At 41.5% G+C, this 24,654-nt stretch overlaps 2 protein-coding genes across 2 annotated transcripts; both read right to left on the bottom strand.

Annotated features, from left to right (window-relative positions):
• Window positions 1-20: 20 nt before the first annotated feature.
• On the bottom strand, window positions 21-6,254 carry nmt1a (N-myristoyltransferase 1a). The gene is made up of 12 exons (XM_029438566.1): window positions 6,099-6,254; window positions 3,715-3,820; window positions 3,380-3,524; window positions 3,164-3,282; window positions 2,582-2,673; window positions 2,364-2,480; window positions 2,061-2,231; window positions 1,870-1,978; window positions 1,602-1,772; window positions 1,266-1,430; window positions 1,036-1,173; window positions 21-644 (listed from the first exon to the last, which is right to left on the bottom strand). The coding sequence occupies exons 1-12, from the start codon at window positions 6,200-6,202 to the stop codon at window positions 624-626; spliced, it is 1,458 nt and encodes a 485-aa protein (XP_029294426.1). The 5' UTR covers window positions 6,203-6,254; the 3' UTR covers window positions 21-623.
• Window positions 6,255-6,696: 442 nt separating this feature from the next.
• On the bottom strand, window positions 6,697-24,606 carry LOC115012633 (1-phosphatidylinositol 4,5-bisphosphate phosphodiesterase delta-3-A-like). The gene is made up of 15 exons (XM_029438332.1): window positions 24,247-24,606; window positions 17,636-17,803; window positions 14,099-14,327; window positions 13,156-13,285; window positions 12,421-12,646; window positions 11,766-11,967; window positions 11,139-11,283; window positions 10,838-10,990; window positions 10,595-10,747; window positions 10,359-10,509; window positions 10,106-10,222; window positions 9,707-9,885; window positions 9,171-9,306; window positions 8,754-8,903; window positions 6,697-8,663 (listed from the first exon to the last, which is right to left on the bottom strand). The coding sequence occupies exons 1-15, from the start codon at window positions 24,335-24,337 to the stop codon at window positions 8,521-8,523; spliced, it is 2,373 nt and encodes a 790-aa protein (XP_029294192.1). The 5' UTR covers window positions 24,338-24,606; the 3' UTR covers window positions 6,697-8,520.
• Between the last annotated feature and the right edge of the window lie 48 nt (window positions 24,607-24,654).

Here is a 24,654-nt window from a genome sequence, read left to right as displayed (position 1 = left end):
AATCTTAACAGAAGCCCTTATCTGGTGACCACTTTTGGTATTTATTACCTCACCTTTGAGCCTTTTCCTCTTTAAAATATTTTTTGATCATTTAGATTATTTTTCTATTTTTTTCTAAAACTTAAGGATGACAGATTTCTTTTAATTGCAAAAAGAACTTCCAACATTAAGGAATAAAAAAACAAAAAAAACAACCCCAGTAGGTTCTAGTCTGTATGTGTTAGAGCATAATCCGCAGTAATGTTTGATATTATTTACATGTATTGAATGTTTTGGAGGTATGCCAACAGTGAGTTTGTGATATACAGTTATCTGTACAAACTGTTCTTGTGTGTACGCGTGTTTGCTACAAGACAGCTCTCAGATGAAATACAGTTGTTTGGGATGGTAACAATGGCTTAAGGTCCATGTGATCAAGGGAGGAGGAAGAGCAGGAAAACTCTCCCTGCCTCCCTGCCTGGCAGCGGTAGTGCAGGTCAAAGTTCAAAAGGTCAAAAAGTAAAAATGGGCGGTGGGGTTTCCTTTCCTGAAGCAGGAAGTCATCAGTCCATCTGTCAGGTGGTCAGTGCGATGTTGCCGTCTCCTGGTCTGTTGGTGACACTTGTGTATGGCATAAAGGGATGTCACTGCAGTACCAACCCAACCTGAGAGCAAGAAAGGAGCCGTTACAAACATGTTGTGGGGAAACTATAGGTTACAGTGCATCTGCAGGGTCTACCAAGTTAGTTGAATGTGAATTAACAATTCTTTCATGGCCAAGACAGGCTCCTGTGCACACAACCCTCTCTCACAACGTGTGCGTGCGTGCGTGTGTGCGCGCGTGTGTGTGTAATCTCCCGGCAACCCACAGCGTGATACAACACTTTGTAACTAATAACATTACCCCCCCTCTAGCAGGCAATAGAACATATTTGAGACCTGTAAATGAAATTGAAGACTAAGACCTTCTTCGGCCTTTATTTGAAGGAAACTAAATTAAATACATTTATAGACTTTAAGATCTGCAGGTACCCTCAGTCGTCCTAGAAAATGTACCTTTTCCGATCCCATGCTGGGACACTTCCAATTGTACAGATAATACTGTAGATTTCCATCACCGATGCCAAACTTAAGCTTCTCCAAGAAAGTCTTGTTTTCCATTAGATCCAGTGCATTGAAGACGTCAAACCCTTTCTGGATAAAGAGAGGAGAAGAAAAAACCTCTTTAGTTCCCTGAGAGTTAACATTTCAGAGAACACACACAATGATTGAAGGAGGGAACACACCGATTTAGCCAGGATGAGGGCATCAGACATCAGGTCGAGCAGGGTGGTGGTGGTGTGCACGTTGTAGAAGGAGTACGCTGCTTTTAGACTGCGGTGCAAAGGGTGGTTCATAATGGTAGAGGGCAGTGTGTAGAAACTCAGGAAATCCGTTACCTTGCCATCGTTCTGTCAAGAGAACAACATTCATTTTTTATAAAGCCTCTCAGTGAAACACAAACTAGTTTCAAAGGAATTCATCATCACCCACAAATGATCATTTTCTGGGTGATGAACTGCTTTAAGACATAATTATCTAAAGAGGTCTCTGGTATAAAGTATTAGAAATATTCTTTTTACCTCCACGAGGTAAGTGTCGATAATATTCTCCCGGGGCAGCAGCCAGTGTTCTACCTCTTCCGGGTTCATGGCGGGCACCAGGTTGAACTGGCTCAGGTACTCACGGAGAAGGCGATGCACCAGCGGCACATCCTTTTTGGTCATCGTCCGCAGACCTGAAGTCTTGGGAGCCTGAAGGAGAGAAAAACGAGGGAGAAGAATAAAAGGCGTGGCAGGGCAATGCGGTGGATTTGTGTTTGTCAAAGACGTGTGGTTTTTTTTCACAAACCTCAGGCAGACGGTACAACTTCATGGTGCGCTGCATAGTCATGTTTCTGCTCAAGTGGGAGAACTTCACCTCGATTAGTTTGCGTGGGTTCAAAGAGCGATGCCAGTACCTGCGCAAAGAAACTGGATTTGTAAGTACTCAGTGACACCGTAAACCAAGAAGAACAGAGAGCGCCAGTATGTCAGACCCACCTGCATGTGCCCACAGGTTTGGGCAGTACCACTCCAGCAGTGTAAACAGCCTGAAAGATTCCCTGCAGGTTGACCCGTCTGGTGATTTCTCTGATCAGAACCGGAGCAACTCGTTTGGAGCGAAGCTTCTTGTGGACGCAGAGGAAATTGATCTCAACCATTTTCTTTTCTCTAAACATCAAGGGAAATAATTCATTATGCGAGTGACTCTGCAACAAACCTTTAGAGTTTAACAGACACACACACACACACACACACACACACTTCACGTAGTATGTGACGCAGTTGATTCAATCCACTTACATGTCGTAGATGCAGATGGAGGCAGGAATGGCGCTGATGAAGCCTACCAGCTTCTGGTTGGAGTTAACCCTCACCCCACAATGCCACTGGGGCAACCATCCAGGGGGCCGCAGGGCCCTGAGAAAGAGAAAAGTCAGTTATTGAATAAAACGCAACAAGTATTTGCTGTCCAGGTATATCATATGACTTGGAAGAATATCAGTTCTTAAAAGAAATACCAGAGCAGGAACTCAGGGGAGTAGTCGAATCGGAACATGTTGTCGTCATCTTCAACGTAATTCTCATTGAGAAGGGTGTAAAGCTCCTTGAGCTGGTTTTACAGAAATGACAAAATGAGACATTAAATCAGGACCTTTACAAACACAGGACAGTCATGTTTAATTATTAAAATGATACAAAAAGGCAAACCAACATAATAACCAATCTTTCAGTATGCGTATACTTCTCTATAGTCTTCATGTCTATGTGCCCACTACAATACATGAAACACTGATGCTCTACTGCCAAACCCACCTGCTCTGCATCAATGCAGGGGGAATATTTATTTTAACAATACACATGCTGTACATGCACACTTAAAATTCAGCATTGTAAATATATAATATAATAGATTCTGGTATCTTAACCTCTTGGTATTAAGGCTTCTGAGTTTGTTTTATGTGAGCTACACTTTTGTGACAATAGACTGTCTTTTTAACTAAATGAAGCAAAAGAAAACTGAGCATCCAGCTAATTGTTACTAAAAAAGGTGAATTTCTCATGTGCATTCCTGCTACGAGTGTGTGTTTATACACTCTTACCACACCAGCGTCCCCCAAGTCGAGGGTGTCCCAGCTGAAGCCCTGCGGGAGGCTGTAGGGCTCCTCGCGAATATTGTCTTTGTCAGGTTCAATGGAGCCATGTGATGTCACGGTCTCCCCTGAATGTAAACAAAACGGTTTCTGACATTAAGCTCGGTAACCCACAATACATGACACATGGCTTGTAAGTCTTACAACAGAACTGAGAGCTCCTACCTAGCTTGGGAACAGGCTGCGTGTCCCAGAATTGGTAACTCCTACGAGTTGCCTCCTCCATGGTTTTGGCAGGGCCTTGGCCGACAGAGAACAGTTCAATGGCCTTTTGGATCTCCTGTAGCTTATCAGCTGGCAATGAATTCACCTGTTTGGAAATTAACAGTGTTAAAAGGGCTAATCCACTCAAATAAATCATTAATCTCTATTCTGTATGGTGCCAGCTGTGAGGGCCAAGGTAGATGAGACATTTCATTATGTGGATGTAAGCATGCAGTGTCTGAGAGCTGCACTGTGAGCTATATTGAATTTTGACTGAAAAATGAAGGAATTCATGCCTTGGCAAGAGGGTCCTGAACTGCTTCTGTGGCAGCAGATTTCTTCTTCTTTTTCTGCTTCTTTTTCTTCTTCTTGGCGCCAGTGTCGTCACCCAGACCCCTGTCACTGAAAGCACAGAAACAGAAGACATCCGTATTATTACTCAAATATCCCAGAGAAAGCCATGTCGTGAAGCTGCACACACACACACACACACACACACTTTTGTATTAAATACTAGAACATCAGCCTAGATCTAAATATCAAACTGAATCATTAAAAACATGCATCTTATCATCAAAGAAGACAGTGTGTCTAACCCAGAACAAGCCTTTCCGATTCAGCTCCCCTTCCCATATGTGCCGGATCAATAAAATATACCGCCCCCCCCTGCCTGAGTATCTCCACCAGAGGCTAGAGGCTTGCAATTTCTCTCGCAAGCCAATCAGAGCAGACTTGGTTTTACAGTAGAGGGGCTTAAATAGACAGTATGAGCAAATGAAAGCATGTACACACATTCTAGTAGGAACCTGAAAATTAACATATTATGTCCCCTTTAAGTGACCCAACCATACATGTAGGGCTGCATTGACATCATATTTCAGAATTGAAACAAAGTCACCATTAGTTAAACAACTACAGTGGTCTATTGGAACAAAACCCAACATAAAATGTTAAGAAACTGGCAGAACGCATAAAGTAAAGTAGAGTACTGGAAACATATGGACTGTGTCCCTATCCACCATCACCTGTATTAGTGGTTTGTGCGGATACAGAAGATTCAAAAAGGCATACGATAGTATAAATCACCAAAGGTAGTCCCTGCAACCCCCTCCCAAAGCCTGTGTGACATAAACCCTCCTTTTTTGGTAATTTCAAACCTGAGGATCCACACACACACCCCCCACCCAGCTATCCCATCTTCTGGCCGGAGAAAGACTGCATACTTACAGAGGATAATCTCATTAGCGTCCAAGAGGGAAGAGAGGCCAAGCATTGGCCTGTATTTGTAACACCAGCACAGATGGTGAATCACATGACCTCTGGGAGAACAGTGTATGGTGTCGGCACGTGTGTACATATGTATGTACAAGAGGTCAGTTAGTGACTGGGACAATGGACAACAAAACATTCAATAGTTTGTTCCACAGGCTTCCATTTCAACAGAGTAGACCAGCTAACAGCCAGAACCATTCTTTGTTTCCATCTGTGTTGAGAGTGCAGGGGAGTTGCATGTGTTGCTCGAAATGAGCACCAGTGAAGCTTAGAATTGGTTCACTTCAATTAACAAATAAGATCATCACTTTACCCTTACAGCAGTGGTGGATTGGGTAGAAAAATATATATTTCTGTTATACAAATTGAATTAACTCCCATTCATTAGCTTTTTATTTTCCTTGTGAAACACTTCAGGCCCCTCAAAAATCCTTCAAAATGTACTCTGTGGTCAAACTGCTCACTGCTCATGACCAAACTAAGGCCATAACAAGTAGACTGAATTCTTTGAAGAGGTCACAAGCCACAAAAAGGCAGGTAAGTACTGCATTACAGCAACACCTTTTCTCTCCGTTTGCAGAAAACGCATTTACCATGAGCAGGACACGCCTTAATATTTGCAAGGTAAAGCGTCAGTCCTTTCATGTGTGTCACATCGCTTTGTAAACATTAACAGAAGCAAATGCCGAGCAAATCATTTCCACCCAAGCCTTTACAGCAAGGGAGATAAGACCAATTAAGAATCTTTCATATTTCTGTGATTAAAGAGTGGAATTAAAAGCCAAGTATACTTCCCAGTTAACAACGCCAGGCAGGACAGCTAATATGATCAAGTTGCACGTGTAAAAACGTGCATGTTTTGCTTGTTTCACTTTTGATGCGGCTACTGTCTGCACCCAGATCCCATTACAGACAATAGGAGGTTTGACAGCTATGTTAGCATTCAAGCTAACTGGCTAATGTCAACTGGGGTTGCCATGAATTGAATCAGTTACAGGGAGCCAACAATATATAAATGCGAATAATACATCACACAGTCAACTTAATAACAATGATTGGACTTTTTATGTAAGTTATACAAGTGACAGAATGTTTTGTGTTGTATTATATGGACTAGCTTCCAAGCGTACCTTGGGTTTGCTACCCCCATACTACGCCTTGCTATCAGAGCGACACTAAAGCCCGCCCACATGAGGGACAGAACGCACTCTCAGCCAATCACATCAGAGAACCGTTAAGCGAACGGTGTTTCTAACCAATAGGGTAAAGGCAAGTGGACGGGACAACCTCCATCGATGGCTGTCTATCCCGACAGCTCGCCGAGGCTTTTAGTTTGCTCTCGCTTTGATAAAGCGTACAGCGACGTGCCATATTTTACACCGCGTGGCTGCAAAGCCTGCCTTCTTACCCATCGTCAGAATGGTGCTCTTCATTTTCACAGTCGCTGCAGTGTCCGTGGTCCTCTACATCTTCTTTCTCCGGCATCGGTGCTGTCTCATTCTCATCCGCCATCTTCGACCAGGAAGTGAGGAGCCACCGCGTGCCCTCGACGGCTTTAAAGCTCCCCTGATGCTATTGGCTCAGGGCGGTGATGGAAATGTCTTCACTGTTGTCTTCTAGTGGCTATAAGAGGTTATGATAAACACATGCGCAGGTTTGTCTCCAATGTCCAGTGGGAAAAATGTTTGGACCTTATCTTCAAGATGCTTGATCTTCTCCATCGATGCTACCCAGCAAACATAATTATAACAAAATAAGTCATTGATATTAATTCTTCTTTCTGTGGAGTTGGAGGTGACTCAACCATACACTAGTTTTGGAGCCGTCCTTATACTTGTTTTTTTTAGGGATCCAATTTATTCGGTGTAATATTTCTGTTTATTTTTCATTACTATTCAAATATGAGCTTTTTGTGATATCTGCAGTTCAAAACAAAAATGAAATTGTATATTTTTATTGCAAATTAAAATATTTTTTTGCAAGTTAGACAGTGTCACACACTTCACATTCCCAAAAGTAAATTCTATAACAGAAAACCTTTTATTTAAAGTTTTTATAAATGAAATGCAACAATAAACTACTCAGCACTCTACAAACCTTCAAGCCTTAAATCCATTCTTTTTAATGAGATAATTAATTTACCCTCTTAACCTAAGTCTAATGTTTGTTATTGCATTTATTTTGCAATAAAGAGAAGAAAAAAAATATATATAAGAGGTTATAATACATACATGTTTTGAAGCATGTATTTCCATTCTTGCGACCCCAATAAAATGTTTGTGATTTGATGTATTTAATCTCTTCTTCTTCTCACACGTACACACAAGCACGATTAGAGCCATGTGTTTTGGATTTAATCTAAAGTGACATTTAATTAAACACTGAAGCATTTGTCAGGAAGCGTGAGGGGCGGATACGCACGGTGTATAACCTAGACTGATATCTGGTATTAATAGAGAAATGTGCAGTGGTGGAAGAAGTCTTCAGATCCTTTACTTAAGTACAAGTACTAATACCACTAACACACACACACACACACACACACACACACACACACACACACACACACACACATACACTTTGTCTCAACAACAACAAAAAGGGTTCACACAGAAACGTGTTATTAGTGCTTTTATGAAAACAGTATTTTCTCTTGCATACATAATACCAACATTCACACAACATTGGCTTTTATCTTTAACACTGCACCACTTGTTACATGCTATTAAAATCAATCGAGATCATATACTCTGTAATTGCAGTAATCCACGTGCAGCACCTTTCATTACTGCGTCCATTTTATTATCAGGGAAGCTCTTTATAATACTAAATGATTCCCTGTAGCCTGACGTAATTAGGGTTAGTGTTTAAGATTATTGCATTTAGTGTTTAACCACATTTTTTATAGATCTGAATGTACAAATTAAATTTAGCAACAAAAATAATTATGCAGGGTTATTAACAGAAAAGAGACAAAGAAACAAACAAATATAACCAAAAGTCAAACACGTAATCATTATTTTTAACATTTGTGAAATTATACTGACGCAAATACAACAATTAACATTTTTAAGAAAGTTAAGTTAAAGTTAATACTGTTTATATTTCAAGTTCATTTGTAAGTTGTGGAAATATATTGCCATAAACTTAAAAGTGCCGAGTATCTCGAGTATCAAATTAGACAATTTCATCATTTGTTCAACCTTCATGGACAAAACCACCTGTGACACATTATTACATCTGCATTACATCACAGTTAGTGTTAAAATGATCATTCATAAAACACTAATATTCATAATTTTATAATCACATGGTGGGATTCCCACTAATACCTTATAAGGCCGCCTCAGTTAAGTGCTTTTTCTTGCTAAACTATCCTCATTCTTTAAGTTTTAGCCAAATGCTTTAGTTTAAAAATGTTAAAATATTTTGAAAATACAAAAGGATGAAATAAGACATCTTCATTTAGTGTAAAACATCAAGGGAATAACCACCTACACATGAGCGTTAACAACATTATAACTAGTTTTGTAACAAGTCCCATATCAGCTATATTATGAACCACAATCCTCAGTGCCCTGGACGAGACCAGATACTCCCGCAGTGCTTCATGGATTCATTATCTAGAAGCAATTTATTTGCTAAGAGCCAGCGCGCTTCTTCATCTCTGATAAACAACATCTTTCCTCCTGCAGTGGCTCAGTGTCAATGGGAGCACTTGAGGTCTGGACTGGGAGGCTGGGCGTCTCTCTCCTCTCACATTCAGAGCTCCTTTTCCAAAAGCCTTTTGTTGTCAGTAAATGCAGCTTTCCATCTAGTTTAGATGCACGTCATGGCTTGCCTTTAGCGATGGCCATACGCTCGGACACAGTTTTGATGGGAACTCCTTTGCGGGTCACTTTGACATGGATGAAGAGTGTGCCGGGGGACAGACTGGAACCATCTGCCCTCAATAAATGAACGTGTCGATAACCTGAGAAGAAAAAGTATATTACACACATTGTAACCGACATGCAACAGAGAGGACAGGTTCACAATGTGCACAGGGGGTCTTTATGAGCACCTGTTCGTAGGCTTATGAAAGGTAAAGTGAACTGCCCAACAAAGTCATTTTTGGCAGTGTGATCGTGGTCCTCCACTACGAACCGCACCAGGACCAGTTCAGGGACCTGCAGCTGGAAGCTCAGAGTGCAGTCCCATCGTGGGTTGAAACCTGTAGAGGGCGCACAAGAGCTGTAAATACACCATCCAGCAATATACCTTTGAAACAAACTAATCACGGCCTTGGACAGGAAAAGGCTCTTGTATAAAATGTCAAATGTTCAAACATATGTCAAAGATCTGTGCTGCTTAATGCTGCCATCTATTGACTCATACACAGTTACCATATAAAACAATTATGAAAAGCATTACAGCGTTACATCATTTCACAGCAATAACAGGTTTGCATCTAAATACAGAATTAGTTATCTGTAATTACCATTGTTGTCAATGCGGTGGGTTTTGTTTCTTGCATTATCAATAGCCACCCCATGAATTTCCACCCACACTTGTGGGTCCACAATTGCGCTAACCTTCTCGTTGTCGATTTTCGGCAGCTGCTGCGCAGATATAATCTGTAAGTAAAGTGTAAAAAGTCAGTTTTCACATGAAATGCTGATGGGAAAATTATATTTGTAGCCCAAAATCACGAATATGCCTCAAAGGGCCTCACAATCTGTGAAGCATACGACACCCTCTATATTTAGAACCTAATTTCAGATAAGGTTAGGGCCATTTCAAAAAAATCTTTAATGGGAAATAATTAAGAAATCAGAGGAGGGAGACCTCTTAACGGACAGACAATGTTGCATGTACAGAGGAGACAGAAACACAAATAGTAGTACAAACAAGAAGACAAAAGCACTCATCTAATTAAACAATGTAAGTCAAAAATTGCAGTGTAGTCTGTCAATAATCTAATGGATTTGAGACAACCGATCAAAATGACTGTTACTACAATAGTTCACCACTCACTCGTATAGTCAGCTGGGTGGGGGTGTGACCGGGGCCTCCTCCCGTGTTCTCTGGGTTAAAGTCGGAAGTGGGGCTGGACAGAAAGCCCGGTTTAAGAACATATCCACAGCGACCATTGGGGAGGAAGCGTCCCTGGTTCAGGTCCATCTGCTCCCCGGGCGTTTGGAAGTTCAGAGCCACTGCACAGCAGAGAGGAGTCAGTAACACGGCAAGCCACAAACATGCCGACGGCAATCATTTCAGCATCTGTGAACGCTGTCAGTCAATAAAAGCTGATGACATCAATGTGTTGATGTAGCAGCAATTTGGCACTTACTGACCACATAATGTTTTCCAAATTAATTGCCTTAATTTGCTGCCATCAGAACGAAAACAAAGCTTCTAGTCTGGAGTACTAACCCATCTGGCAGCCACCGTTCCACATTTCCTGAGGATCATAGTTGGATGATTGGAGGCGCTGGCCAGAGGGGTAGATCCGGCTCAGCTGCCTGCTGTTGTGTCTCACAAAAAGCTTTCCTGAAAATGAAAAGAAGAAAGCCGCATGCCATGATACACTGGAGGCTGATTATGTTTTGTGTAGAATCAGCTGCAGTAAAGCAATGTTTGACTTTCTCTTTGTAACGTCAAGATGCAATCATTTCCACAGTTGTACCCGAGTCTTTGATGAGCCTAAGGGCATCGCTTTCAGAGAAGGAGGACATGTCACTCGGAGGTTTTTCAGATGCGTTTTCAAAGCCACGGAAGGGGACACTTCTGCAGTACACCACCAGCTCCGAGAGCTCTGGGCTCAGTTTAGAACAGAACTGAGAAGGGCAAATGCAAACATAAATGTAAATTGGCCGATAATCTATAAAGCTTAAGTTTAATGACAAATCTTCCTGAACTGACCTTTGCAGGGTCGTTCTTGGGGGTATTCTTATTGCTGATTGCTACTTCATCTTCAGAGCTTGAGGAGAAGCTGGCACAGCTACCATTCTTTCCCAGCTGGCCCAAGTGAGGAACCAGCCTCTTCCCTTTTACCAGAATACGCCCCTTAAGCTCCTGCAAAGAAGGTCATTGGAACAAATTACTTCATTAGGAGACCAGACAGCCAGAGGTCTTTGAAAAAGCATCCAGCTGTATGTGTTGTACCTCAGGAGATGGCAGATCCTTCGGTGGCTGGGCACTGAGGGGCTTGGTGAGCAGTTTGCTGCCCAGGATGGTGCGGAGGTGTTTGGCCATGACAGCCTGCTGCTCAACAGAACAGTGGGTCTCCAAGGACAGGATTAGAGGATATGGAGACGCCTGCAGGGAGAAACACAAGAAAAACACATATGGCAAAGCCATTAAATTCAATTAGATCACTGACCACTTGTTCCATTAGCAGTAACAAGGAGCAGCAAGCATTCTGACAAAGCGGAGGATTCACACCATCAAATCAAGTTCCTCTTACCTTGAAGGCGTACTGGGCGATGGTTTCAATTACTTCCTTGAAAGGCACTTTGGAGGTCAAAGTGTGGCCATGGTAGATGACAGGTTCACCTTTATCTCCATCCCAGCAGTCCAGCTCAACACAGCGACAACCCTGATTCAGAGCCCTGTCAGTGAAAGACACATTACTTAATCTCACAGCACAGAAGGATCCATAGATGGGCTCTGGCCCAGAGGCCAAGAGGTTATGGGGAAGCCTTTGTTTGAAGTCACTGTTAACCTTTTCTTGTTTGGAAGTAAATCAAACAACCACTAACAGACAGAAAACGACAAAAAGAGACCGAAAACAACCACAAAGACCACATAGAGACACCAAACGATCACATAGAGACACCAAACGATCACATAGAGACACCAAACGATCACATAGAGACACCAAACGATCACATAGAGACACCTCACCAAACAGAGATGCAAAACAACCTAAAATATGTATCTTTGAATCTGTGGCTCTTGTTCTTATGTAGGAGAGATAGTGGGGCCCTTTGCATGTCTGAGGATCATACACGTTAACAACATCTAAATAGGTTTTGATGAAGCTAAAATATGAGCAGTTTAGAAGATGTTTTACTCGTCTCTGTGTGATCACCTGATGTATGGCTCAGTGCTGCTGGCGCCGGTGACTTGGTCCTTGGTAAGGTAAGTGTTGTGCGACGAGGAGATGAAGTAGTGGGTCAAAGGACGGCTCATGTCCTGGTAGATTCTGGCGTGGTCAGGGTTAACCACGTCATTCTCCCGGGACAGCATGTACATGGTGAAACCGTTCTGCGTCATGAAGCGGTTCTTCTGAGCTGCAAACACCGTTGTTCACGTGAACAATACATATAATTGACATATATGAATATTTACTTATTTAATGTATTAGTGAGTTTCTCTAACCCTAACCCTAACCCTAACCCTAACCCTAACCCTAGATTTGAATTTGTGCAAATAAAAAACCCTCAAACTTTACTTTGACACCTTTTTCCTTCAATATTCTGTTAATGAAGTTTTTGTGGGTTGCATTTTATTTCTTATTTCAGCCATGGTGGCTCCTATTGCTAGTGCTAACCTCTTAGTTCTTCCTCCCAAACCAAAGTGCATCACATTATTGTGCAGCAGAGGATTTAGTTTGGTGTGTGTTTAGAATAGCAAACGCTAAATCACTATTTTGACATTGCATCAAACGGGACATTCACAGTGTTTATGTGCAAATGTTGTGGGCTCTTTCTTCAAAGCCTTTAATGACTGCTTTTAGGACCTACCCCAGTCATTGAGCTCGTAGGTGAGTATGAGGCTCTGAGCGTGATTCAACGAGGCGTCTTCTCCTTGGTCTCCCAGGAAGTCGCGCAGCTCAGCGGTGGCGAGCACACAGCCGTTACTTGAATAGTGTCTGAAAACGGCGTCCAGCTCGGGCCGTCGCATCAGCTCCCTGCAGAACTCCTCAATCTCTATATGATCCAGACGACCATCACCGGATCGGTCACTCCTCTGGGATACAGGGGATAGGGATGAGTTAAAAAACACAAACAATCGAACACACACACAGAGACACATATCAAACACAGTACGCTTTGATTGTGGGAGTGCTTCAAACTCCCTGTGGGGAAAACATCTCCATAATAAATCAACCCAGCTGTGTATACTTTCATTAAAAATACAGCTCTCTGGGGAGGGTCAGTATTAGAAGTTGTATCAGGAAGGGAAGAAACCGACAATTCAGCTATAATAGAGAGCTGTGGGACAGAGTAACGCCCCACAATAAGGAAATAACTGGCTCTTGATTTGTTGTGGGGAATACAAGAGGGGGGGAGAAAGATGTGGAGGGGGGTTAGTGGTTGGCTTTGTAATTAAATACAGACTCTAGACTCCAGGGTGTCACAATGAACTGACACAACAACAACAGAACATCTTTCTTTCCTTACATTTACAGGTTACGCTGATATAAATGACATCTACAGTGCTAAAAACTCACATAATGCACACATGATGGCCCTGACCTTGAATAAAGAGCGCGCATACTGCTCACTCAGGTCAATGTTGATCATCTGGAGCAGCCGCTTGACTTCATCGTAGCTCATCTTGCCGTCTTGGTTCTGATCCGCTCGCCGCAGGTAGCCTCGGATCCAGGTGAAGTGGGTTAAGGAATAAAAACAAGACTAAAACCTCAAGACTATAATTAATTAAATAAAGCAGTGTTTGGATTCGTAATGTGCAGAGATTCACTTAAATCGTATTTGCATTATACAGTTTATGTTATTCAGTGTAGCCACAGTGATATAAATGGGGGGGGACGAAATAGTAGAAACACCTGTCAGTCTAACAGCAGCTACAAACTACGTTCTACAAAATGATCATAAAGTTGAATCAGCACAGTTATAACCTTCACAGAGTTAGGTATCATTGCAGAACATAATTTAACTTTTGTTGCACTGCAATTAAAGCGTCTGCGATATGAATGTAATCTAATGTAACTGCATAAAAGAGTCGATAGCAAGAGACTAATTATAGTTTGTTGTCACCTGCATGTGCAGTTGTGCAAACTGTATCACAGGAAGCCCACACATACACATTACACCGTTTAAGATAAAACCAGGCAGCTGAAAGTTTACAGTATGAAACATAATAAACGAGATAACAAGATGGCTTTAACAAGATAATTGGCCTGGTGCTTTATATGTTCACAAAACTAAAAGTATGTCGACAGAGGAGCAGATTAATGTTTTAAAGTGCCTGATACCTACAGTCATATTATCCTCTGGCTTGTGACTAACAGTAATAGTCAGACTATATTTAGAAAAGGCTTTTTTATGTGCTCACTGCTCACCTTAGCTATGTTTTGGACTATGGGATTGCACATGTGACAGCAGAGTCAGTCGCTATAGCAATGCTGCCTCAGCTACACAGTATTTATTCTAGCATATTGGAAATTGGGAAGGATATTGGTCGAGTTTTTGCTTCTGACTCATGTTGGCCACGTGCTCCTTCAAAGTGCGGAGCCCTCGCACCCAGCGCTGAGCTTCATCCTCACAGGGGCACAGCAGGTCCAGGCTTTTCCTGGCTCCTCTGAAGACCACTGTGAAGCACTGGCTCTCCGGCATCGACCCGGACAGCCGCCGCAGCGCCTCGGACTGGCAGCCTTCACGCACGCACTCCACTTCTGTCACTGCGACTGAGAGAGGGGGAAGAAAATAAAAGGTTATTGTGTTGTTGAGTAAACAAAGAAATCACTACAATGCAAAGAACGAAGCAGCTAAAGGTCAAACATCATGTGCTTTTAAGGATTCATAAATCTCCCCAAGTAGAGTGCCATAGCAACAGGGTTGTAAAACATAACATGCACTTTACATACTTCTCAACGAGATAATTTTAACCTGCAGCTTCATGACAGCACTAACTGAACCGCAAGTAAAAGCTACACCTTCAGTTTGTGCTCTCTATGCTAACAGTCAAAGAGCAGGGTCCTCTAATGGCTTTATATTAGTTATAATCTCAACATGGTGGCTGCACACGAGGATTTAGAAAGTTAATTTATAGGTTATAAACAAAAGCAGGACTATAAAGTCTACAGCCATGTTGTGAGGCTGTGTTAGCTAGACGCTAACATTAGCATGCTAACCTGCTCACAATGACAATGCTAACATCTAGATGTTTAGCATATATAATGTTTGCCATGTTCAACATATAAGTTGCGCATGTTAGCATGCTATTATTAGCTAGTTAGCGCTGAACACAAAGTACAGTTGAGGCTGCTGGGAATGTTTTCAGTTTTTCAGGTATTTAGTCATAAACCAAAGTAGAGCTGCAATGATTAGTCTATTGAAAGAAAATGTATGTAATGTACTGTATTTTGATCATTGATAACACATTATACACATTTTTCAAGCATAAATTACAAATATTTGCTGGTTCCAACCTCTTAAAAAAATTGTAATTTGCAGTTTATTTCATATATGATAGTAAATTAAAATATTATAGTTTATATAATAGTTTTGGACTGTTGGTCGGGGATGTGGGAAGTTGTGATGGGTATTTTATTTACTACTTTTTGACGTTTTATAGACCAAATGACTAATAATCGCTTAAACAAGAAAGCAATCTGTAGTTTAATCTGTAGCATTAACTGTCTGGGAACTATGAATGTTCAAAATATGCAAATCCATGTTGTAGATATATTTCACAGGACAAGTGAAAACTTTGACCTGCTGATGTCGCTAGATGCAATTTGCTCGGAGATTACCAAAGACATTCATCCTCTAGGCACCATGAATGTGTGCAACTCTGCCAACAGTTATTGAGATATTTCAGTCTGGACCAAAGTTGTGGATTGATCAACAGTCCACAACAGTTCATCCCTTCATACATTTTTATCTAGGTATGATTTTGTCACTGGCCAAAAAGGTTGAGATTTACAACTTCTATTCATCTGGTATTTGCAGAGCTCTGGTGAGTCTGGGCAACACTTTCTGCCCAGAAACACAGCCAAACACACACTGGCTACTATCTGATCCTAACACAACAACTTAATTCAGCACAGGAGCTTGTCTATTTCTGCACTTGGGAAGCTTGCTGTGGGGTAATAAGCAGTGTCTCGCCTGACAATAGTCTCTTTCTCTTGCTGTAGGTCATAAAGCCTCTACTGTCCACCTCTTCAAAATCACTGCACATTCCTTCTTCGTGGTTATCCCAGAGACGTGGTAAAAGAGACAGGAATGTGTGTGTGCATATGTGTGTGGCTTAGAAAAGGAACTGCAGAAGTGTTAAGTGTTAAGTGTTGTATTCTATGCCAAGTGCTTTTCAGCATCAGATGCGGCGCCAGATCATACTGGACCTGGAGAACCGCCTGGAGCTTCGGAAAAGGGGAACCGAGCCAATCTTTCATCCTGGAGTCACACTAACACATAGATATGGTCCCCAGCAGCCTGCCAGTGTGACACTATCAGTACCACACTGAAGATATCCTCACACTGCTTGTTGTCAACATTGTAAGGAGTGTTACACGCAACTTGACCACTCTGTGTCTATTTCTGGAGCTGCTGCAGCACAATCAAGACGGCCTTCACCACCCGCTGACCCACAAACCTGCCAACCCAACCCCCCTCTCTGTAAAGCTAGCAGGGGTTAGCATTAAACTGCATTCCAACATCAGGACGGAGAGCACTAACAGAGGAGAGGTGGGAGAGCTAAATGTCAAGCAACAAGGAAGAAAATAAGAGAGATTTATCCAAAAACAAGAGGAGCCTCATCTTACTGCAACCCAGTAACAGGGAAGGGAGAGAGACATGTCAGAAGCAATGTTCCTATACTTTATAGGTGTTTACTATATATGCATTATATCCCAAATGACATAAGAGCCAATCATGGTTTTGCCTTCCCATGATGGGCTTTTAGATTAAATAAATGCCCTGCGCTTTGGGAGTCTAATCTCTTGTATTTGAATACCTTCTCTGTGTCAATATGAGGCAGGTCAAATGCCTCTGCTGATCTTAAAAGAGTGAATGTTGCTCTCTAAAAACCAACATATTCTCAGCATTTATATTGCTTTTCTTTATGGTTAACACCCCAATTAGATTTTTCTGTTTTATTGACTCTTGCAGGCATTTGTGTTCCTGTAAATAAGGACCACTGCTGTAACTTGCACATAGTGTACCTTTACAGCTAATGCATGACTGGCAGTTTAAAACTATTTAAATGTAAAATAGGTGGTGAGCCTTAAAGTTTAGTTTCAATTGCATCAAGTTCTTTTTTCACTACTTCCTTTTTTCCTAATTTTTGCATTTTTTCTTTCCATTTGCAAAGTTCAAAGGAAAGTTCACCACCAGATGTCAGATCCACCTTTGCACATGCAACCCCAATCAACCAGTAGATGGATGTTTAAAGGGTCAGTCCACATAAAGAAATCTAGCCATGCAGCTTTAGTTTTAGTGTTATGTAAGTTTTATAAATTTGGAGAGATTTCTACTACCAGGAAAATTAGGAGTATTAAAAATACTAAGAAATCTGTAGATTATTCCAAGTCAATTTAGTCAGAATGTATTTATTTAATGAATGTATTATCTATTATATAATCACTAAGTATGGACACAAACAGCCCCTTTAGTCAGTAGAGAAGAGGGCTTGTTATTGAGCCAATTTAAAACAGCTCAACAACTCAGAACAATAAGCTGGTAATGAGCCACTGACTCACATCCCAGTCTGTACTGGGCAGATGAAAGGTCTACATTACTCCCTGTAGATAGGTTTCCTTCCTGAGAAAGCCCCTTTCCTCTAATCTGATATCGCTTGAATTTCCTGTCTTAATTTCCATTTCTATTCATGAGCACTCTCACTTTCAGAGCTCATTTTCCTTCTTAACCCTGCTCACTTCTTAAAACTTACTTTTCCACCTTAAATCCTCCCTGCTGATGATTACAGGGCACACACTCTGCGCTCTCCTTCCCACTCTCCCCGATCATAAAGCCATGTTTCAGGAATACTTACATGTCTGCTGGGCTTTGGCTTTGCGGGAGCTCTTGGTGGATTCACACCACACGGTGAGTCCGTCGTCCAGCAGCCGCATATTTCGGCTCTTCTGCCACCTCGAAGAGCGAACCTTCACCATGCTGCAGCCCTGCATCATCACACGAACGTCCTCATTGTCCAGCAGACCTGGAGCACACACAGACACACAAAACAAAACGGGAAGTTTTAATGTGATTCAGTTTGACATTGTGTCATCAGCAAGTAGTTTGTCTTAGTTTTGTGGCCTTTTATTGTGACGACATACAGACTTAATGTACGAAAAGGTTTCTAAAAAAAGTATAATCAAGGGGTCAGGGAGTGACTAACTGCTGTAAGTGCCACTTCTCCAAACTTGATCATTATTTTTGTCTTTAAGAGCCTGGCAGTAGATGTTGCTTTTTAAAATGACTCCTTTACAACAGCAATATTTCCCATAAAACTAAGACCTTGTTGACTGTAATTGTAAAGCCGACCTCATTATACAGTCAACACTTTTCTGCTTATACCCTAAACCCAAGGCTGTGTTTCGTATACAAACCTCGGAGGAAATGACCTTTACATTTATTTTTACAGGACCTACAGTGAACGAACTACAGGGACAGTCTCCCTGGAACAACTTGGGGTTAAGTGCCTTGCTCAGGGGCACAATGATGTTGTACCACCAGGTCATCACCACCCCTGTGCTGAAGGTTTCGGCGTGCTGAGTGAAGCTGTCATGGATTTACCTGAAAAGTGACTTAATGTTTTAACAAAGTAATGTTCCTCTGTTCGTTTTCTTACAGTCTAAACTTTTGAAAATGAACAACGCACTGAAAGAATAAAGCTCAGAGAAATCAAATGCTAAGATGTGAATCAGCCACGATCATTTGTCTGTCTCTCTCGGGGCAGTACTTGCCTGGCAGTACCGTTCATAATAGTTCTCCCTAACTATTACCAGCATATGGAAAAGTAATCAAGAAGCCGAGAGAACGGAGGCATGTACTATTATTTGTTTTCAGCACTGGAAGGATTTGGTCTGTTATAAGATGAAAGCAGGAAACCTGTGGGCTCTATTGACATGGTGGACACTCAATACAGGTTTACATTGAGAGCTAATCCCATTCATGTGGTATCACTAAAACACATAAGGTAAACAAGCAGTGTTTGGCACATGTGCCACATTTTGAAAAGTTTTATGATCAATCATAAAGCCAAAAGTTTGCACAGGAAAAAAAGTAGACAAAATAATGGAGAATGAATAAAATGGTTAGCTGCAGCTCCAGTCTGAAGCTAAGGAGGATTTTTGGACTGTAGGGTAAGTTAAAAGGACTTTCAAGGAGTGTTTACACAACAGTTCAAACATGACCTACAGACAACTCAGGGTGAAATCCAATTCTTTGCATGGGTGAAAAGGAAAATGATACTCAACGTTTTTTAAGCCCATTATTCAAATATGTTTTAGTTTTCTATTAGATACTAATAAATAATACTCTAAGATTAGAGTTATCAAAAGGGAGGGGACGACCTGTGAAAGGCCCGAAGCTGAATTTCACACAGAAACAGAAACTGATACTCACACAGAAAATATTCACACAGTTCCTGTAAGTTTCTGCATAATGCAAATTTACATTTTTACAAAACAAGCTGTACAACTTGTCACAAACTTTTACAGCTAAAAATCAACAAATGAGTTTTAAAGGTTTAGTTAAGTACCCGGTTACACCAAACTGCTTTGTAACTCAATATGAGACAATCCTGCAACTACAGCTTTACAGTACAAGTGTTCATAAAGCACATTCAGCTTTGCCTCATTGCTTCCTTTGCAGGGATGAATGGGGCCTCTCACAGAGCATTCTTCTCTTTCAGGACTTTCAAAGGAAAGGTCTAAGCAAACTCACTCTTTGTCAAATTATTCTTCAGGATTTCGTCTCTTCTGCTCACCCCTAAAGGTTTGTCTGGACACCGTTGGCATTCTTTCTTTAACTTTCCCTTAAATCACAATCCTCATACTGTCAGTTGGTTGGCAGAGTTCCTTAGAGGGCCCCCGAAGCTACAGCACAACAGAAACTGAGCTCTCAGCTCCCTCCCCCCGACTAGGAACAAACTGGGTGCAGCCGAGGATTTCTCCCCATCAGGGTCGAACACAAAGAAATCCCCCTACCAGCCCTCCGTCCATAACAACCCTGTTTTTCCAAGCTGTTACCACATGCGAGGCATTCTCACAAGGAGAGCACATGGGCCTGATTAACTGCAGGTCACTGACCATGCTAAGCGGCCCCCACAGCCTTAGCTGTGTCTGTCTTAATCCACTGCTTCACCTTTTATTATTGCCACCCCACCCTCAACCACATTCTTGCTTTTCTACCTGCATCATTTTAATATTGAACCAGAACAAGTGAGCACAAGCCTGAAAGTGTTGGCCAATCCAGCGTGCGTTTTAACACAGGCATATTCACATGTTGACACACTACGCTCTTAAAAAACCCTCTTTATAAGGCTGTAAATGGAGGGATGGTTTCTGCAGGCTCGTGTTTTCTTTTCATCGTCTCCTGCAGAAAGCCTGCTTGACATCCACTGCATCACATGATCAAAGCCCTGCATGCCAACTGACTAGCAACCGTGCTCATGTATGTTAATGCAAGCATTTCAACACAACACATAAACAAGAAAAGCAGAGTTGGAGAGTAAAGAAAGTTAAGAGTCTCCAACCATGCTAGCTGCTAACCAAGCACAGTAGTGCTTTGAGCTATGCTAGCATTACCATGTTAGCACATGTTATGTTTATCATGTCGCATGGGGACATTTGCTAAATAGCACTAAACACAAAGTACACCTGAGGCTTATGAGAATGTCGTTAGTTTTAAAGGTATTTGGTTCATAAACAAATAAAAAGTGTCACCTGATGATGGTGCTAGATGAAATGTTTAACGCACTCGCAGCTCTGTGACTTTGCACACACCATGCCTTGAGCAAAATGCGAACATCCCCATGTTAGCATGCACAGTGACAATGTTGACATGCCGATTGTTCCCCAGGTGTAATGTTTACCATCTTTATCGTCTTAGCTAAGCCTAAGTAAAGCTGAGGCTCTAATTTCCCCCGAATGATGACGCTACATAGAAAGCTAAGCTATCCCCAAAGGGATTATGATTCATCCTGGTGAGGACATGTGTGCTCCAGTTTTCATGACACCTATCGAATTGTGAGACCTTTACCTAAAAAGCATAAATGTGAACCGATCCATGCCGGTAAAAACTTGACCTGCTGAAGGAGCTAGAAGAAAAGTCATGCCAGTCACAAGGATTTATCCCACGTGAGAAATTGACTAAAAAAGAAACACTGCTGGATCAGATGTGAGAAAATAACAAACATTCGAAAGAATCCCTTAAGGAATATTTCTCTGAGGGTGTGTCCACACTGTGAGCAGCAGGAGCGCCTTCAAACTGAGAGGTGGATCAGAAAGAAAATAACCATCAGCTGGTCAGTAATAGATTGTGTCTGCATGAGTCCTCTTCAGTCAGGCCCACATACCAGCTCCTGCCGGGACACGTTTCACGTTTCTCTCAGCATTACAACTGTCACAAGAGACAGCTAGCAAGGATTCTACACTTGCATAAAGATAGACAAGTTAAGGTGTTGTTGATATGATACGGGTGACTGGTCAATTAAATGTTCTTAATTCGGTCCCACAGCTGTCCCAACAAGACAGACTGGGCAGCAAGTAGGGCCTCTGTTAATAAAATCTCCAGAATGTAATGAAAATGATGGAATCCAGAGTTAAAAGATGATCTTAGAAAATGATCTTTGGAAAGCTGGACAGCACTTTGGAGTCGTGACTCAGCGGCTGATCCGGGAACATAAAGCCCAGAACAAGGATTAGCAACAAACTGAATGTTATGTTGAAATGCAGAATTAGTCCCAATGGTTTTGCTTGGACGCCTGTTGAACATGAAAGCAATGCAGCATCTTTGTATTCAGCTGGAAACAATGTGCACATTCACTTCATCTTTCATAATGAATTAACGGGAATAATTAAAGGAAGTGTTGTGTGGAGACTGATACTAATCAGCTATCACAATTTAAATATCTGGATTGGGACTTTTAGCTTCTTTACTCACATTTGAAGCAAAAAAAGGTTAATTATCTTTTTGAATTATTAATTAAGAAGAGATGTTAAACTAAAGACAAGATCCTTAATCACGGCTTGCGTCTCGCTTATCTGAATTTCTCCTCCGGCTTCTGAGATTGGCCGATTAGTAAGTATTCAGGTGGAAACTGGATTGTGTGAGGAGTCTAAAGGGGGGGGGGGTTACATGCCCTAAATCCTTTAAGTGGTCTCTGACACCCCAGATAGAAGTAATGCATCATTTTCTTGTAACACACTCCAGTACATAAGGGTTGTATTGGTAGTAAATGTAAAAGCATTATTATAGATCTGGTTTGTATGAAGTTAATGACGTTATGGATTTTGTTTGTGTAAATCCTATTTTTCTCACATTAAACGTATTCCTATGTTAACACCACCACCGACAACATCGTCCTCGTAGTTTATCTCAACAGTAACATACTTCAGGTTCACAGGAAAAGCCTTTGAGTTCATGAGAAATCTTTAAACAAACAAGTAAAACTAGTCCTGTGACACCCCATGACACAAAACCTCTGACCTTCCACTCTCTTAAATGACGAAACTACAGAATGTGGCGTTTTCCATCTGAAGTAAGTGAGGTTTAAAAAGCTGCTTAGACTCGGTGTGGTTGAAGACCACATGGCTGATTTACAGCGACACATGGCTGTAAGGGGTCTATGTCTAGTGGGAGGGGGGGGGGGGGTGACCTCACTGGCTCCATTATTCAGTATTAACAAGACGCTCAGATGCAGAGTTGACAGTTGCGTATTACAGTTTGAAGCAACGAGATATAGTTTCATAACTCGAACATCATGCTCTAACAAGTGTTTGCTTGGTGTCAGAGTTTCAGCATAATCTGCAGTCTGGATCCCCGCGGATACGCTGCTGGGAAAACATGACAAACAGGGCTTTACTGGGGATTACACGTTTGGAGCAAGATCAGATAGATTTCAGATTTTAGTTATCTGAATTTGAGAAGCAACAACATCAAGTAGTAGATCCACAAAAACTAAATTGTCAACAAGCAATTGGGAATTAATTCCTCATTAAAGTAATTTTTCATGAGAAACGTCATCTTCTGAAATATGGAGAGACAATATTTTCTGACATTATATAGACAAACTTCCGCCCTGATCTAAATACCAAAATGATATGATGCAAGATCATAAATAGGTAATGAGCTATCGTAAAGTTATTTTTGTTTTTAAAAAGTGAATACTTGTTGGATTTTTTTAGAAACTTTGTTGGTGGGAAATATTGTGTACTGAATTTTATTGTAAAATTGCGCACGCGTTGCTGTGAAAGCATGAAAAATCAGGGGTTCAATGTTCAGGGAATACACTTTTGGAGCCGGATGTTAGTTATGTGAATGCCAAAATAAAGACAATGGTATGTTTAAAGAATATTAATATGTAATAAGCTATTGTAAAGTGATTTCTTGTTGGATTTTAAAGAAACGTTGTGGGGGATACTTACATATTAGTCTATTTTATTGGGAAATTATAGATACAGACATAATATTACATACATTAAATGTCCCAAATACAGTTCTAAGGATATATTTTTTAAACGTTTTAATTCCTGATTCTGATATCATAAACCTTTTTTAAAAGAAATACATGTATTTTACGTTATTATTGGCTGCAAGCACAAGTTTACACTTATATATTAATAGGTGAAAACCTTGGTGCAGATTTCAAGACATCCAGTGTCTTTCCAGACATTATGACAGGTGCGCTCTTGATGCTCAGCAGGTGTCTATTTCGGGGGGGGGGGGTTAGACTTGTGAGCTGGGAGGGCTTGTGTGAAGGAGCAGCATGCAGCCTGTCAGTGTTGGACTGAGAGCCAGAGTAGGCTGGGATGGGAAGGCTGAGGAGCCTGAATCACACCAGTGGATGAGTGAGTGAGTTCAGCTCTTCATAAACACATGATCACTTAAACAGCACCCACCCCCACACACACACACACACACACACACACACACACACACACACACACACACACACACACACACACTGTCCATTTCAACTCTGGTTGATGTATCATTATCTGCTGATCTCCTCTTATAATTGCTTCTTTAAAAAAGCCAGACAGTAAAATACAGTCCTGAATGAGCAAACAAATGTTTAAATGAAACACAATAATCCTCACGAGGATAGTCAGTATCTAGCGAGGGAAGTAAGTAATGTCTTTTTTAAAAGTATGAAACAGGAGTACTTAAATATCTATGCAATGGTGTTGATGACACAAGATGTAGATCTTTATCAGTGATCATATCCTTTACTACGAATGATTAAATCACTGTACACTGAGTTCATATCAAGAATGTCACGGTGATACTGAGGTGACACCACATGAAGAAACCACTGAATACTAATGATAGCCACATATTTAAGTCCTCATACTAATATTATGGTGTTTTTATCTCAGGCTGAGGCAGACAGTTAACTGTGAAGCAGCTTAAAAAGTTTGGATGTTTGCTTACCGAGCCTCCTGATGGGGTCCATCGTCTTCTCGGCTCCTTTCCTCTTCTGCTCTTTTGGACTGCTTTCCGCTGACTTACCGCTGCCTAACATTATTAAAACTCCAGCGAGAAATAACCGCAGGCTACAACTTTAATACTCGCGGCTGACCCGTTAACTCTGGGAGATAATAAACCTGGGAGCGTGCAGGTGTCTCCCCGCAAGCGCAGATTTGTGCTGTCCCAGAAAAGCTGCCGAGCAGAGAGAGAAGCGCAACAGTTATTCGTTTTCCACATGTTGGAAGTCCCTCCCCGGCGCTGCTCTCCATGCCTGTGCGTAATATGACTCCAAACAAGGCGCACTCTTTACGCACTCCCACCTCCTTCTCCTGCCCCAACATACACCGACGAGCTGAAAAACATGAACCAGGG

This window comes from Cottoperca gobio, chromosome 8 (genome assembly GCF_900634415.1).
Source record: "Cottoperca gobio chromosome 8, fCotGob3.1, whole genome shotgun sequence".
In the NCBI taxonomy this organism is placed as follows: Eukaryota; Metazoa; Chordata; class Actinopteri; order Perciformes; family Bovichtidae; genus Cottoperca; species Cottoperca gobio.
The sequence above is the reverse complement of the archived record's forward strand: the minus strand, read 5'-3'. Positions and strand labels throughout refer to the sequence as shown.

Bases quoted from the DNA above. Each gene is read 5' to 3' on its own strand.
- nmt1a (XM_029438566.1), bottom strand. From the start codon at position 6,202: ATGGCGGATGAGAATGAGACAGCACCGATGCCGGAGAAAGAAGATGTA. The intron at 2,674-3,163 runs GTAAGAGTGTAT...CTGTAAAACCAG, and splicing joins ACTTGGGGGACGCTGGTGTG to CTCAAGGAGCTTTACACCCT. The intron at 1,979-2,060 runs GTGGGTCTGACA...TTCTTTGCGCAG, and splicing joins AAACCTGTGGGCACATGCAG to GTACTGGCATCGCTCTTTGA.
- LOC115012633 (XM_029438332.1), bottom strand. From the start codon at position 24,337: ATGTTAGGCAGCGGTAAGTCAGCGGAAAGCAGTCCAAAAGAGCAGAAG. The intron at 17,804-24,246 runs GTAAGCAAACAT...TGTGTGCTCCAG, and splicing joins GGACCCCATCAGGAGGCTCG to GTCTGCTGGACAATGAGGAC. The intron at 11,968-12,420 runs GTAGGTCCTAAA...CGGTGTTTGCAG, and splicing joins CTACGAGCTCAATGACTGGG to CTCAGAAGAACCGCTTCATG.